Raw genomic sequence first — 15548 nt, 5'->3', positions numbered from 1 at the left:
AAACACTCAAGTGTAAAACGTATTCCTTGATCCTCAAGGAGCTTACAACAGGGCTGGAGAGATTAGCCGTGTAACTGACACTCCAGGGCGGTCAATGAAACGTGACACACGAGTTGGCAGGGGCCTCGAAGGAGAGGGATTTCACAGTTAAGGATCATTTGGGGCTGGGGGCTTGTCAAGGAAGGCTTTAAGAGGTGGGATGTAAGTGGCAGGCAGGGCTTTAGGTGGGCGGGAAATCCAGGCGATCCTGGCCAAGGACTCAGGCACAGGACGTCGGGATGGCCTGCCCGGCGGACCAGCCTTACCCTTTCGGGCCACGGCGCGTGCGTACCCCAACGCTCGCGCTGGGCGCATTGCCCGCGGGAAGCCGGCCAGGACCAGAGAACACAGGACACCGCGGGCCAAGGCGGGAAAAGACTCGCGCATGCGCGGTTCGCCGTTCCGGGCTCGCCGGGTTGGGGAAAGGGAGGTGGAGTTTCCAACAGGGAACTTGACCCGTTAGCAGCCGCAGCCATGGCGGCGCGTTCGCCTCCCTCACGGCACCCTTCGCCCCCAGCGCGACAGTTGGGCCCCAGGTCCCCACGTGTTGGGCGGGGAGCTGAGGTACACGCAGTGCGCAGCGAGGCCTCGGGTTTTGCCGGCGCAGCGCGGGAGGTGGTCGCGGACAAAAGTGATAAAATCTGGGTGGGCGAAGAAGGGTCAGGGGGCCGGCGAGGGCCTGGGGGGGCAGCTCCGGCTCATGCTCCCCTCCTCAGCGCGCCCATGGGGTCCAGACGGCTAGAGGGCATCTCGGTAGAGGAGGCGATGGTGACCCGGACGCAGCTGCTGGAGGAAGAGCTGAGCAGCCTAAAGGAGGAGTTGGCCCTGTGTCAGGTATCGAGGACTCTCTCAGCCCCCCTTTCCCCACCACAGCGGGGCCGGGACCCGTGGGGAGGCGCGCCTTTCTCCCTCTGCCTTAGGACCTACCCAGCCCCGCCCAGCGACACTCCCTGGCGGATGCACACCCTGCTTCGCCCGCTGCCGGGGGCTGGAGGGACGCGGGTGCGCCCGGCTCCCCGACCCCGGGCCCCTGCCCCTTTCCGAACTGCGGCCAGACAGGCTTCGCCTCCGCGCTCGGGTTTGGTTTTGGTCACTTGGATAGTCGCAATCGCATCCTCTCCCCTTCCCCCAAAGCCCAAGTTCTTGGTGGTGACGGTAGCTGATACCTGCCGGGGGCCATGAGTGACATGCAGTCCACTAGTTGAAATGAACAGGAAAGTGTAAACACTTTTGTTAAAGTAAAATCCATCGATGAAGGAGCCTGTTTTTAAAATTTCAAACCCACACTTGGCTTTGTTTTTACCCAGTCAAACTTAAGTTGTAAACACAGACGAGTAACGTTTAGAAAGTCTCAGAGCCGGGAACTTAACAATAGATGATGCTTGGTACTTGTTTATTAACCAGCTATAGTAATTCCGCGGTCCTTGAGTGAGAAATCACATTTTCATGTGATCTTGCCAGTGAAAAACATTTGCTAAATCAATTGCATTAACATTACTTTCCTGTTTGTAGAGTTTTTGTAAGGATGGACTTGACTATACTCATGTTCAAAGAGATTGAATTTTCCTTTAGTTTTGCATCCTTAACATCATCTCTTTTGATTTTACCAGAACCTTTAGATAGGGTTGGGAGATTGGATGTGGGAAACTCACTGAACAGTAGATCTTTAAGTCACTCTGTCTTCAAGGTAGAAACCAATTAGGAACTGCTGAACATCAAAGTAACTTTGTGAACAGTATCATCAGTTTAATAAAACAGTTAATGAAATTCATTCTCTGTCGCCCAGGCTGGAGTGCAGTGGTGCAGTCTCGGCTCACTGCAAGCTCCGCCTCCCGGGTTCACGCCATTCTCCTGCCTCAGCCTCCCGAGTAGCTGGGACTACAGGTGCCCGCCACCACGCCCGGCTAATTTTTTGTGTTTTTAGTAGAGATGGGGTTTCACCGTGTTAGCCAGGACAGTCTCGATCTCCTGACCTCGTGATCCGCCAGCCTTGGCCTTCCAAAGTGCTGGGATTACAGAAATTCATTCTCTCATAGTTTGTTCTGTTGGATTCTTTTGCCCGTTTTATAGGTCCTTGCTGACTGAGTGAAGGATGTAAAAATGGGACCATCTTCAAATTGAATGTGCCTTTGGTTAAACAAGGTTGGGACATTTTATGTGGTGCCCTCTTCGTTTTACCATTTTTCTGTTCTTCGTTGGATAAGGAGCAAAGGGATAAATAAATGACAACAATGAATTGAAGCATTTGTCATCTGCAGACCTCACCCTTTGGGGAGTTTTAAGATGTGAACCCATGATAAAGGCCTTTGATACTCTGAGTCCTAATCTAAGACACTCTTTGGCATATTTTCCACACTTTCCTCCCACTTCTGCCTCCCCACATAGTTAGGCCTTTAGCCGGCTAAAGAGCTAAGATACTTTTTTATGACCGACTTGGTTAAGGAAGTCAGTCTATTGGAAACAGCCTGATGAACCTCTTCCCACAAATACTTACATTCTTTAAAAATGTGGCTCCAAACATGGTGTTGGCTTTTGTGACCTCGGACATATATAGACTAGGAAAATGATTGACATACTCTTGGCAAATGTAAGAATACAGAGATGGTCATAGTAGTCTAGAATGATGTTCTCTTAGATTTTGTAATATTAATACTCTTATATAATTGTAGGCAGTATCCCGCACCATAAAAATCTTAGTCAAATCAGACTCCTGCTCTTGGGGAATCTTGGGGAAAAATAATAATTTAACTCCCAATTGTTTTGTAAAAAAGCATTTAGGTGATTAAATATTCACTTTTATATCTTTTAAAGTATATTCTCCTGCTTATTTATTCAGCTAGAAATCACAGTACCCAAGAATACATAGCATTAAAACTGCTGAAAATTACAACTCGAAGTAAAATTTTGTATCTCAACCTAGTAAGTACACACATATACATACATATATCTTCAGAAAGGATACATACTCTAACACTGTGTGCGCTGATATTTTTTCAGTTCTATTCCTTTAAAAAATGCTGTCCAGATCTAAATTAATTTCAGAACCCAACAATGATTGAAACATAGTTTAGGAAAAAGAACACTGCTAATTAGTCCATGGTCATAAGTAGTAGCTTCATTTAATTTGTTTTGCTTTCACATTCAACTTATGGGAATTCAATGATGTGTGCTTGGTGAAGTTTGAGTAATTCCCCATACCATTCTACATCATTGGAATGCCTCAGAATAAGCATGTAATAGAAAGCAATCAAATGTTTCTCTTAATATCAGCATCTCATCCCACTCTAAGTGATTGTATTATCTAATTAAACTTTAAAAAAATATGGCCCCCTGATTAGCAAGTGAACTATAAATAATGCTTATCTGAAGAAAAAGTGATTAATTTCAATGAGGGAAGAAAAGCTATCTGTATTGGACTTACTGAGGGTAGTAGGTTAGCTTCCAAATGTAGCTTTTTCCTAAGGAATTTTTCAAGGGTGTTCCAAAGGGTAATTTTGCATCCATGACATTTAATGCCCTATTTCACTAATTTAGAACCTAACTCCACTACACTTTTAATTTTGATTATATATTTCAAGAATGTGTTCTGTTTGCAATAAAGCATGCTGGGGCATGTGTATTTGTACATTTATCACCATTTATAGAGTGAGATGAGAAAAAAGTGTTGTGTTTACATAGAAAGAGTAATATGTTTATATAGCATTTATAAAGCTTATTTTTTGGTATCAGGCAAAAATATTGACTAAACCTATAAGCCAGTTTTAGGAAAAAAATTAGGATATTTAAATGAAATATGAAATTAGTTTCATCATTAAAGCTCATCAACTTTAATGGTGAAACCAACTTTTGAAGCAGGCGATGTTGGAATCATATGTGATCAGAGAAGTCAGCCAGTTGTATTTTATGTTAGAAATTTAGATGTGTTGAAACTTCATTTATTCACAAAGAAAAACAAATTTGAGAACTTACTGTGTAATTCCATCAGTTGTTTGTAGCTGTATTCTACTTAGTGAGTCTTTTTGTGAAATTATTTTTCATGCTAATAATTTACTAAGTGGCTACTTGGTGCCATATTTTGTAAGTAAACTCTTGACATCCTTTGCCCTGAGCTCTGACGACCAAATATTTGTTTAGATTTAGGAAACAGTTTCAAGTGTTTGTTGAGTTCATTCCTCCAGTAGAGGTGAATTGAGGGCTTAATATATTGCCAACACTAAATTATTTTTTGTGGGACTAGGTACCCAGTGAAAAATGGCAATTTGGGGTGTCTGTGTTTGTATAGATGGTATCTATTTCCATGTCAGTTGATGAAAGACAAAACCAATCCAATTCCAGGGAAATTTAGACCTAGTATTTAGTATTTAGTCAACTGTTTCATAGCCCAAGTTTAATAAACTTTGTGAAAATGATTAAGAATTTTTATTTTTAATTTTTAAAAATTATTATTTGGTTCTGTTTGGAAGTTCTATAGTGAGAAAAAAGAATTTTTTTTTTTTTTTTTTTTTTTTAGATGCCCAGGCTGGGGTGCAGTGGTGCAATCTGGGCTCACTGCAACCTCTGCCTCCCTGGTTCAAGCTATTCTCCTGCCTCAGCCTCCTGAGTAGCTGGGATTACAGGTGCGTGCCACCACGCCTGGCTGATTTTTGTATTTTTAGTAGAGACGGGGTTTCACCGTGTTGGTCAAGCTGGTCTCGAACTCCTGACCTTGTGATCTGCCTGCCTTGGCCTCCCAAAGTGCTGGGATTACAGGTGTGAGCCATTGCGCCTGGCCTGAGAATAAATAATTTTATAATGACAGTAGTTTGGGAGGCTGAGATGGGCGGATCACTTGAGGTTGGGAGTTTGAGACCAGCCTGGCCAACATGGTGAAACCCAGTCTCTACTAAAATACAAAAATTAGCAGAGTGTGGCAGCATGCACCATTAATCCCAGCTACATGGGAAGCTGAGGCAGGAGAATTGCTTGAACTTGGGAGGCGAAGGTTGTAGTGCGCTGAGGTTGCACCACTGCACTCCAGCCTGGGCAACAGAGTGAGACTTTGTCTCAAAAAAAAAAAAAGGGAATTTTATAGTGAGTAATGTTAGGTTTTTATTTTTTGTTTTCATTTTATTTGTGACAGTCTCCCTCTGTCACCCACACTGGAGTACAGTGGTGCAATTATGGCTCATTGCAGCTTTTACCTCCTGGGCTCAAAGGATCCACCCACCTCAGCCTCCAGAGTAGCTAGGACTACAGGTGTGCCACCACGCTAGGCTAATTTTTGTATTTTTTGTAGAGATGGGGTCTCTGTCTCCCTGTGTGGTCCAGGTTGGTCTCGAACTTCTGGACTTAAGCCATTTGTCCATCTCAGCCTTATAGGGGTGAGCTACCGCACCTGGCCAAGGTTTTTATTTTTGTTATTTAAAAAGAACATCTTTAAGTGCCTGAAGGAAGGAAAAAATATAAAGAGAATATGAGTGATTGATAATAGTTTCCTTGTATTAATGTCTGGAACAGTTTGGAAACTAGTTCTGTGTTTTTTGGGGGGGACTTTATTTTTTGTATATGAAAGTTTTTTTAGTAATTCTAGGTGTAATCCAAATTGAACATAGTATAGCATTTAAATAACTGGAAAAACTCACAAAACTCATACATAACATAGTTCCACAATCCATTTGTAACATTTTATTGTTCACAAAAGAATTTACTGTTTTTCATATCACCAGACTTACTGTACAGCATGGTGTTATACTTAATAACAATAGATTGTGTACTTGAAAATCACTAAGAGAATAGATTTTAAGTGCTCTCATCACAAAAAAATGGTGGGTGTATGAGGTAATGGTTATGTTTTTTTCTTTGTTTTTTGAGATAGGGTGTTGGTCTATCGCCCAGGCTGTATGGTGGCATGATCATGGCTCATTGTAGCCTTGACCTCCCGGGCTCAGCAATCATCCCACCCTCAGCCTCCTGAGTAGCTGGAACTACAGGCGTATTCCACTATGGCTAGCTAATTTTTAAGTTTTTTGTGGTGATGGGGGTCTCACTATGTTGCCCAGGCCAGTCTCAAACTCCTGGGCTCAGATGATCCCCTCCCATCTTGACCTCCCAAAATGCTGGGATTACAGATGTGACCCACTGTGCTCGCCCTAATGGTTATGTTAATTAGCTTGATTTAATCATTCTAAAATGTATACATAAAACATTATGTTGTATGCCATAAATATATGCAATTTTTATCTGTTGATTAAAAAATATTAAAAAAAATTCCAGAAGAAGAAATGGGTAAATATATTTCTAATCTTGAAATAGAGAAGGCTTTTCTAACTGGAACATAAAATCCATAAGCCATAATTGAAAAGATGGATACGTTTGAGTATGTAAAATTAATAACTTGCTTTTTCAAAAAAAATCATCATAAATAAGCAACAACAGACTGGGAAGAATATTTCTAACAATGGGTAGACACAAGTCTAATTTTAAGATTTCCTTTAAGTTTCCAACAGCACTTATATTTCATTGACAGAACTTAGTCATATAACCCATAAGGCAAGAGAGCTTGGTCTGTTACTTGGGCAGAATTGTTTCTGTAACTAAAAAGAGAGAATGGATGATGGAGACAGAAATTGAGATATCTGCCACACAAGTAAAACCAAATCACTAAACATACAGGATTATTAAATGAAATGTGCTGTGAAAAAAAATTGTAACTGGAAAAGGGGTTACTAGAGACTTGGGGGTTTTGGTGGCTGTGATAGTAGTCAGGGAAGAATTCACTTGAGATATTATTTCAGCAAAGACTTGAATGAAGTGAGGGAATACTCTATGTGAAAATGTGATGGATGATGCAGTGTGTGCATTGGCCCTGGTTCAAGTGGAGCAAGTAGAATTAGAAAGTCTGTGTGAACAAGGAGGAAAGTGACAGATGAGGTTGGGCAGGTGTATATGGGCCAGGCCATATGGAGTCTTGTAGCCTTGACACAGAGTTTGGATTAGTTTCCTAATTTGATGGAAACTCACTGGAGAGTTTTGAGTTGTAAGGCTATGAGACCATGATAGATAGCTGGGGAAGAGACGGAATTGACTTCGACTAGGGTGATAGTGGTAGAAGTGGTGAGAGTGGTCAGAATTTGCCTGTCATGTAGATAAGGACAGTAGGGTTTATTGATGATTTGAATATGAACTGTGAGGAGAAAAGAATAAGCAAGATTGGCCGGGCACGGTGGCTCATGCCAGTAATCCCAGCACTTTAGGAGGCATGAGGTCAGGAGTTCGAGACCAGCCTGGCCAATATGGTGAAACCCTGTATCTACTAAAAATACAAAAATTAGCTGGGTGTGGTGGTGCGTGCCTGTAGTCCCAGCTACTCAGGAGGCTGAGGGAGAAGAATCACTTGAACCTGGGAGGCAGAGGTTGCAGTGAGCTGAGACTGCGCCGCTGCACTCCAGCCTGGGCGACAGAGCAAGACTCTGTCTCAGAAAAAAAAAAAAAAAAAAAAAAAGAAGAATAAACAAGATTGACTTCTAAGTTTTAGATCAACCTAACCCTAACACCTGGCCCACAGGTGGGCCGCATGCAGCCCAGGATGGCTTTGAATGCGGCCTAACACAAATTCTTAAACTTTCTTAAAACATTATGAGATTTATTTTGCAATTTTTGTTTTAGCTCATTAACTATTGTTAGTGTTAGTGTATTTTATATGTGGCCCAAGGTAATTCTTCTTCTTCCACTGTGGCCCAGGGAAGCCAAAAGGTTGGACACCACTGTTTTAGATCTTTGAATAAATGAATAGATGGCAGTATCAATTTCTGGGAGGGAGAGGGGCAGATTTGTGAGAGGGTAAGGAACCAATAATTTTATTTTGGACAAGTTAAATTTAAGATATCTATTAGGTTTTCAAGTGGAATTATTGAATATGCAGTTGGAGATACAAGTCTGGACCTAAGAGTACGGGAAATGGCTCTAGATAGAAATGTGCGAGTCTCAGTGTATACAGTTGGTACTTAAAATCATGGGCCTGATATGAGGTCACCTAGGGCAGTGGTTCTCAACCCAGAGTGCACAGATTCACTCAAGGCACTTTTAAAACATACTGATGCTTAGCTCTAACCTAAGGCCAATTAATCAGAATCTCTAATTCATCCCTATTTTTTAAAAGCTCCTCAAAAGAGATACTTGTCAGCCAAGGTTAATAACAACTAACCTAGGTAATAAGGACTGAAACTACCCATTGTCCTTTGGATTTGGCAATATAGAGGACCTTGAATAATGATTTTAGCATAATGGTGGTGAGGAAAATCTTATTAGGAAGCATTATAGAGTGAATGGGACATAGGAAATAGACATAGTAATTACAGGCAACTCTTTCAAGGAGTTTTGATAAAAGGGGAGCTGAAAATGGGGCAGCAGGGAGGGAAGTTTCCTTTTAGAGCAAATTTAACTAGATATTTAGCATTTCAACAGTTGTATCCCAAAATATAGGTGATAGAAATAGTAAAAGTGAATGTGGATTATCTGTGTAATAACTTTTTAAAATAAAGCTTTACCCCATTCCTTTAAAGAGAATCAGTTGATGTAATTATACAACTAGGGATCAAGTAATTGTTTTTTCATTTTAAAATTCAATGTAGTATCTTATTTCACTATCACTACAAAGCAATGCATCTAAATTCTCTTTTATTTCTTTAAGGCTGATAAAGAATTTGTATGGGCTTTGTGGAAACGTCTCCAGGTTACAAACCCAGATCTCACACAAGTGGTCAGTTTGGTTGTGGAAAGGTGAGCTCTCAAATTATTTTTTCATGAGTATTTGGTGTGTTCAGTTTGTTTCTCTTCATTATTAAAGTTAGTACTTATCATTAATCTCCTAAAGGGATTCATTTAATTTCTAAATAAATGTGGAGCTGAAAATTAAAATTGTTGGATTTATTATGAAGGGTGCCAGTTCACCAGGTACAGGTAGGCCCTGTTCCTGTTCATATTCTGACATATTTGGAGAGTGTGTAGCTAAGAGATAAAACTGTGTCTTAAATACTGTGTGTGTGTGTCTTGAGCTGTTACAGTCCAACCTTAAAAATTGGCGAAGTCCCTGTTGTTTGATTTATTACTCCATAGACTGCCTCTATAGGGAACTTACTAGACGTGACTCATTTTTCCCCTTAGATAATTGCAGTGTGTAATTGAAAGCCTGAGATGACCTTGCCAGTGTAGAGTAAGTGTTCTGGAATAGGTTAAAGGATTTTACTTAGCACTCCATATTATCCTGTAGGAACTGCCCAGTCATTTAACTGTAGATTGTTGGGCCTCTCCTTGGTTATTAGAAACAGTGGAATGATGCTGGGTTCTCTCTATCAAACATTTGGTATACAGTATTCCCATGACACTTAGCACAGCAATTAAAACACTTGCTTTCCTAGTAAATGGATTTCATTATACTTCTTAAATGAGAAGCTAAGCATATGGATACCTTTTCCTTTTTTAAAAATTAGAATCATGATCCTAAAATCTGAATATCATTTTTTATTACTTGAATTATATTCACCCTTGTAGTCTCTAGTCCTGGGATCATTCCAGTGTTGTCTGAGATTTGACTTGTTAAAAATCTGTGATACATGCCTGAGTATGTCTAATTTTACCATCTTTGGTTATTATGAACACTTAAAATAGTATAATCAGTTTCTTCTCTTGTTGCTTCTATGTCTAATTCATCAATCATTTTTTTTCCGTCTGATGATCAGAATTAAGTCTTTTGTTGAAGTAGCTTTGTTACTTCCTCAATCATTTTTGAGATGAAATGTGATCACTCTCAGACTCCCTCTGTTTTTTTAGTAGAATAAGCCTTCTAGAGAAGCCTTGGGACTTCAATTGTCATTTCTGTGATTCTTTATTCTCCTCTCCTTGTATTTGTTATTTTTTAAAACTTTCTAAACCTATCCATAATTTTTACTTTTCTCTTGGTTAAGCGGAAGCAGATATTAAATTATTGTTAGGTCATTTTCCTCATTCTTTGCAATGTCTGTTTTTCGTATTTATAATATACAAAGTATATATTCGTATAACATACAATTTATAAAGAAATGTACATATGTATATTAGACGTAGGTATTCAGAAGTCTTTTGTTGATAAGGTGTAATGAGACATTTTGGAGATTACTGCTTTATAACTATGACTCTCAAAATTTAGTGTGCACAAGTTATACTTGGAGAATTTATTAAAATGAAGATCTCTGAGCCTTTTACCTGATCTACTGAATCTCTAGGGGTGGGATCTAAGTTTAAAATAAAGTTTAAAATAACATTTCCAGGTAATTCTGATGTCTGTAGATTACACTGTGAGATACTTTGGATTTTGAGTTTATTTTTGAAATTGGAAACAATAGTGGCATTTATAATTTTATGACTATGTAAATATTTCCTAGAGAACCATGTAGTATGTTCACATCCATTGAGAAGTGAAAATGATATGCTGAATATTCAACCTATGTCTGTTAAAAAGAATATTCTAAATATCAAGGTCAAATAGATGATCTTTCTGTGTAGTCCATTAGTTATCCAAATTATGATCCATTTCGGTCTGTTTAATTTTTAAACCGTGGACTTCCTGGACAGCATTTCCCCCCTGGAATTTCTCATTGCCCTTCTCTTTACTTTTTCTTATAAAGAATGTCTATGTTCTTCATCAGACATTTGTATAACAGGCTGAGAACATTTTTCCTTGTCCTCTTTGGCTTATGGTATGGATTTGGACAAATTCCTTTCTAAACCTACTCATGTTTGTCATCATAGGTTTTCTTTTCGTTGTACAGCTGAACTTATTACACAGTTTCTAGGATGCCAGATTGTCCTTTTCTTTTTTGTTGGATTATTTTCAAATATTTTTTTTCTCAGAAAGGATGGACAGGTGGTACATTTTCTGACTCCTTAAATGCCTGAAAATGTCTTTCTTTTGCCCTTATGCTTAGTTGGCACTTCAGCTGAACATAATATTTTATGTCCATGTATTTTTGCCTTGGATTTTTGAAAGCATAGTTCTGTTATCTAAATTGAGCATACAGTAATGCTACCAAGGAGACCATCAGTGTGATTCTTGTTTCTTCCTAGATACTTGCTTGAAGCTTGTAGGATTTTCTCTTTAGGTGCGCTATTGTGAAATCTCAACATCATCTGTTTATTTGGGTCCTTTGAAAATTTATCCTTCTTAGCCTTTGGTGGGCCTTTCCATTTCAAAACTTAAGATTTTCTTTTGATTGATAAAATGTTCTCATATTTTTTCTTCATTGTATTCTTTGTTTTAGCACTCTGTTAGAGGTTGGATCTTATGGATTTGACCTTCTCTCTTTTCTGTCTTATCTCATGTTTTCCATCTTTTTATCTTTTGTTGTATCTCCTCAGTGGCCTTCGTACTTTTTGTTCCATCAATAAGTGGAATTCTTCTGTTTGCTCTATGCTATGATCTGAATGTTGGTGTCCCTCCAAAATTCATATGTTGAACCCTAATACCCAGTCTGATAATATTGATGAGGCCTTTTGGAAGTGATTACATCATGAGGGCTTGGCCCTTATAAATGGGATTAGTGCCCTTATAAAGGGGTTTAAGGAGCCTCCCTTCTCTTCTGCCATGTGAGGATACAGAAGGTGTCATTTACATGGAACAGACCCTCACCAGACACTGAATCTGCTGGTGCCTTGATCTTGGACTTTTCAGCCTCCAGAGCTGTGAGCAATACATTTCTGTTGTTTATAAATTACCCAATCTAAGGTATTTTGTTATAGCAGCCCAAATGGATGAAGATTCTCTTTGATTATTTGAATTTTAAAATTTTAGAAATCAAATTTTTACTTATAAAAATTACTTATTTTTAAATTTTTTCCTTTTTCAAAGTAGCTTTCTTTAATAGAACAATATTTTAATCTTTCTGATTATAATTTTTGAGTTCTTTTCTGTTTCTTGCATTATCTTTGTTTTCTGTTGGGTAACTTCTGTTTGTTCTTCCTAGTCTTTCTCTTTTTTAAATTAAAAAAAATTTACTTGTCTTTCTCTTTGATGCTGTTGATTTTCTTCAAGTGTATAATGAACCTTCACTGCCTTGCTTTGTATAGGTATGTTGCTCATATGGGTTTGCTTTGTGTTTTTTGTATATCTGTTTACCAGAAGGTTTCTCATTTGAATGTAAGGATTGCCTATGGCCTTTTTGTAAGGCTTGGGGAAGGGCCTATCCACAGGCTTTCCTGAAAGGTGTGTAGTAGATAGACTTCATTGTAGTGAATGAGAGTTAGGTCCTTTTAAGTCAGGCCCTTTTCTAATTCTGTTGCTTGCCCAACACTCTGAGTAGGGATCTTTGCCGGACAAATGGTTTTGAATGCAGTTTTTGGCCATTTGATGTAGGCAAATGCTGCAGGTAGCTGTTCTGAACATGGATAAGTGGGAGGCTCAGCTTTTTTTGGTGAATGCTTTCTTCATTAATTGTTTTGATTCCTGTGGGCTTCTGCTCTCTGTACTTACTAATTGGGTACTTATAGCCTTTCTGGGGCCTCTTCTATGAAAAGCAGCATCCTCTATTTAGGTTTTGGATTATAAACCTCTATTTAGGTTTTGGATTATAATTTTTCTCCCTCGGTTTATTTGTCTCTATGAGTCTATGCTTCTGTTTTTAAGATATTTGTCAGATTTATAGTTCATTTATGGCTGCTTCTCTTGTTTCCCATGCTGATAAGGATTTATTTAATGTGGTGTGACTTGGGATTGTCCGTGTTGTGTTGTTAGCTCATCCTCTCAGAAAGAAGTATAATATCATTTTTAGGGTTGTAGTATATTCTATTATTTAGATATAGCATATTTGTATTTAACCACTGTAATTTTGTTCTACATTAGGGCTATTTTTAAAAATAGTATAATAATGCCATGATGAATGGCTTTTTGAATAAAGTTTGCCCTGTATTATTGGTTTCAACCGGTTGTGCTACTGACCTAGTGAATAGAGGCTGAGATTGCTAAACATCTTGAAATGAAAAGAATAATCCTGCCCAATTAAAGAATTATACTACTCTACTTCATATGCCAGTAGTACCCATTTGGACTGTCTGTGTAGATGTGTTGTGTGTATATGCTTTACTTTTTATTATGGAGAAATTTTAATTAGATGCAAAGACAGAGAGAATACATTATTGAACACTCATGTGTACCCATCACTCACCTTGAACAGTTATCAACACACGGACAATCTTGTTTCATCTATAAACCTCTATTCTCTCTCTCCTTCTACCACTAATGGATTTTGAAGCACATCCTAGATAATCATGCTATTTTACCTACAATTACTTTAGTGTTTACAGACAATTCTAGTTATTAACAGTAATGTTCTGTAAAGTCACTACAAATACTTAATTAGCTAACACTGAACTATTACTCCTAGAGGAAGTAAGGGGTTAGGTTCCTGTGAGCCTCTGGTCACAACAATTTTGTCAACTGATCAATACATAGCCTCATTTTATGTGTGTTTCTGTTTAAAGATACTTCATTTATTTTTGATTCATTGACGTTGAACTCTTGGCCAACAGCACTGTTAACTCATGCCTGAACAAAACTTATCTAACACATTGTTTTCTCCCTATGGCATGTCACAACCTTCTTATACTTAGGAACACTAGCCAGCACTTAAGCACTGTGCTTGATGATCATTTGAAGGACTGAAGTCATCAAAAACAAGCACCAAAATGTGACAAGTGTGGTACTAAATAAACCGTGAAAAGGAAACTTGTGTTTATAGTATAAGAGCTGAAGCAGAATGTCACCTTATTTGACATCAGTTGGAAACGTGGGTTGTGTGACTCAAATTTTTTGCCACTTTGTGTGTACCTGCAAATGACTACAATAGTGCCACAATTATTTTTTTTCTTTTTATTTTTATTATCATACTTTAAGTTCTGGGTTACATGGGCAGAATGTGCAGTTTGTTATGTAGGTATACATGTGCCCTGGTGGCTTGCTGCACCCATCAACGTGTCACCTACGTTAGGTATTTATCCTAATGTTATCCCTCCCATAGCCCCCACCTCCGACAGGACCCAGTGTGTGATGTTCCCCTCCCTGTGTCCATGTGTTCTCATTGTTCAACTCCCACTTATGAGTGAGAACATGCGGTGTTTGGTTTTCTGATCTTGTGATAGTTTGCTGAGAATGATGGTTTCCAGCTTCATCCACGTCCCTTCAAAGGACATAAACTCATCCCTTTTTATGGCTGTGTAGTATTCCATGGTGTATATGTGCCACATTTTCTTTATCCAGTCTATCATTGATGGACATTTGGGTTGGTTCCAAGTCTTTGCTATTGTGAATACTGCCACAGTGAACATATGTGTGCATGAGTCTTTATCGTAGAATGATTTATAATCCTTTGGGTATATGCCCAGTAATGGGATTGCTGGGCCAAATGGTATTTCTAGTTCTAGATCCTTGAGGAATCGCCACACTATCTTCCACAATGGTTGAACTAATTTACACCCCCACCAACAGTGTAAAAGTGTTTCTATTTCTCCACATTCTCTCCAGCATCTATTGTTTCCTGACTTTTTTTATTTTCTTTCTTCCTTTTTTTTTTTTGGAGACCGAGTCTCGCTCTGTCGCCCAGGCTGGAGTGCAGTGGCGCGATCTTGGCTCACTGCAAGCTCTGCCTCCCGGGTTCATGCCATTCTCCTACCTCAGCCCCCCGAGTAGCTGGGACTACAGGCGCCCACCACCATGCCAGGCTAATTTTTTGTATTTTTAGTAGAGATGGGGTTTCACCATGTTAGCCAGGATGGTCTCGATCTTCTGACCTTGTGATCTGCCCACCTTGGCCTCCCAAAGTGCTGGGATTACAGGCATGAGCCACTGCGCCCGGCCTGTTTCCTGACTTTTTAATGATCACAATTCTAACTGGCGTGAGATGGTATCTCGTTGTGGTTTTGATTTGCATTTCTCTAATGACCAGTGATGATGAGCATTTTTTCATATGTCTGTTGGCTGCATAAATGTTTTCTTGTGAGAAGTGTCTGTTTATATCCTTTGCCGATTTTTTGATGGAATTGTTTTTTTTCTTGTAAATTTGTTTAAGTTCTTTGTAGATTCTGGATATTAGCCCTTTGTCAGATGGATAGATTGCAAACATTTTCTCCCATTCTGTAGGTTGCTTGTTCACTCTGATGATAGTTTCTTTTGCTGTGCAGAAGCTCTTTAGTTTAATTAGATCCCATTTGTCTATTTTGGCTTTTGTTGCCATTGCTTTTGGTGTTTTGGACATGAAGTCTTTGCCCATGCCTATGTCCTGAATGGTATTGCCCAGGTTTTCTTCTAAGATTTTTATGGTCCTAGGTCTTATGTTTAAGTCTTTGATCCATCTTGAGTTTATTTTTGTAAAAGGTGTAAGTAAGGGGTCCAGTTTCAGTTGTCTGCATATGGCTAGCCAGTTTTCCCAACACCATTTATTAAATAGGGAAACTATTCCCCATTGCTTGTGTGTTTCAGGTTTGTCAAAGATCAGATGGTTGTAGCT

At 39.2% G+C, this 15548-nt stretch overlaps 1 protein-coding gene across 6 annotated transcripts in view; it reads left to right on the top strand.

The window, feature by feature from the left end:
* Nucleotides 1-357: 357 nt before the first annotated feature.
* Nucleotides 358-15548, top strand: part of CNTLN (centlein) — a 353870-nt gene continuing 338679 nt past the window's right edge. For 3 of the 6 annotated variants that reach the window (XM_063650529.1, XM_063650528.1, XM_054501410.2), the window contains exons 1-2: nucleotides 453-873; nucleotides 8708-8796. In XM_063650529.1, coding sequence (XP_063506599.1) covers nucleotides 514-873; nucleotides 8708-8796 — 449 coding nt within the window. In that variant the 5' untranslated portion in view covers nucleotides 453-513. Of the gene's footprint in view, nucleotides 874-8707; nucleotides 8797-15548 lie in introns of all 6 variants that reach the window. The other 3 variants (XM_054501408.2, XM_054501409.2, XM_063650530.1) reach the window with 3 other exon arrangements.

This window comes from Pongo pygmaeus, chromosome 13 (genome assembly GCF_028885625.2).
Source record: "Pongo pygmaeus isolate AG05252 chromosome 13, NHGRI_mPonPyg2-v2.0_pri, whole genome shotgun sequence".
In the NCBI taxonomy this organism is placed as follows: domain Eukaryota; kingdom Metazoa; phylum Chordata; class Mammalia; order Primates; family Hominidae; genus Pongo; species Pongo pygmaeus.
Note: the sequence above shows the minus strand (reverse complement) of the source record. Positions and strands in the feature narration are given on the sequence as shown.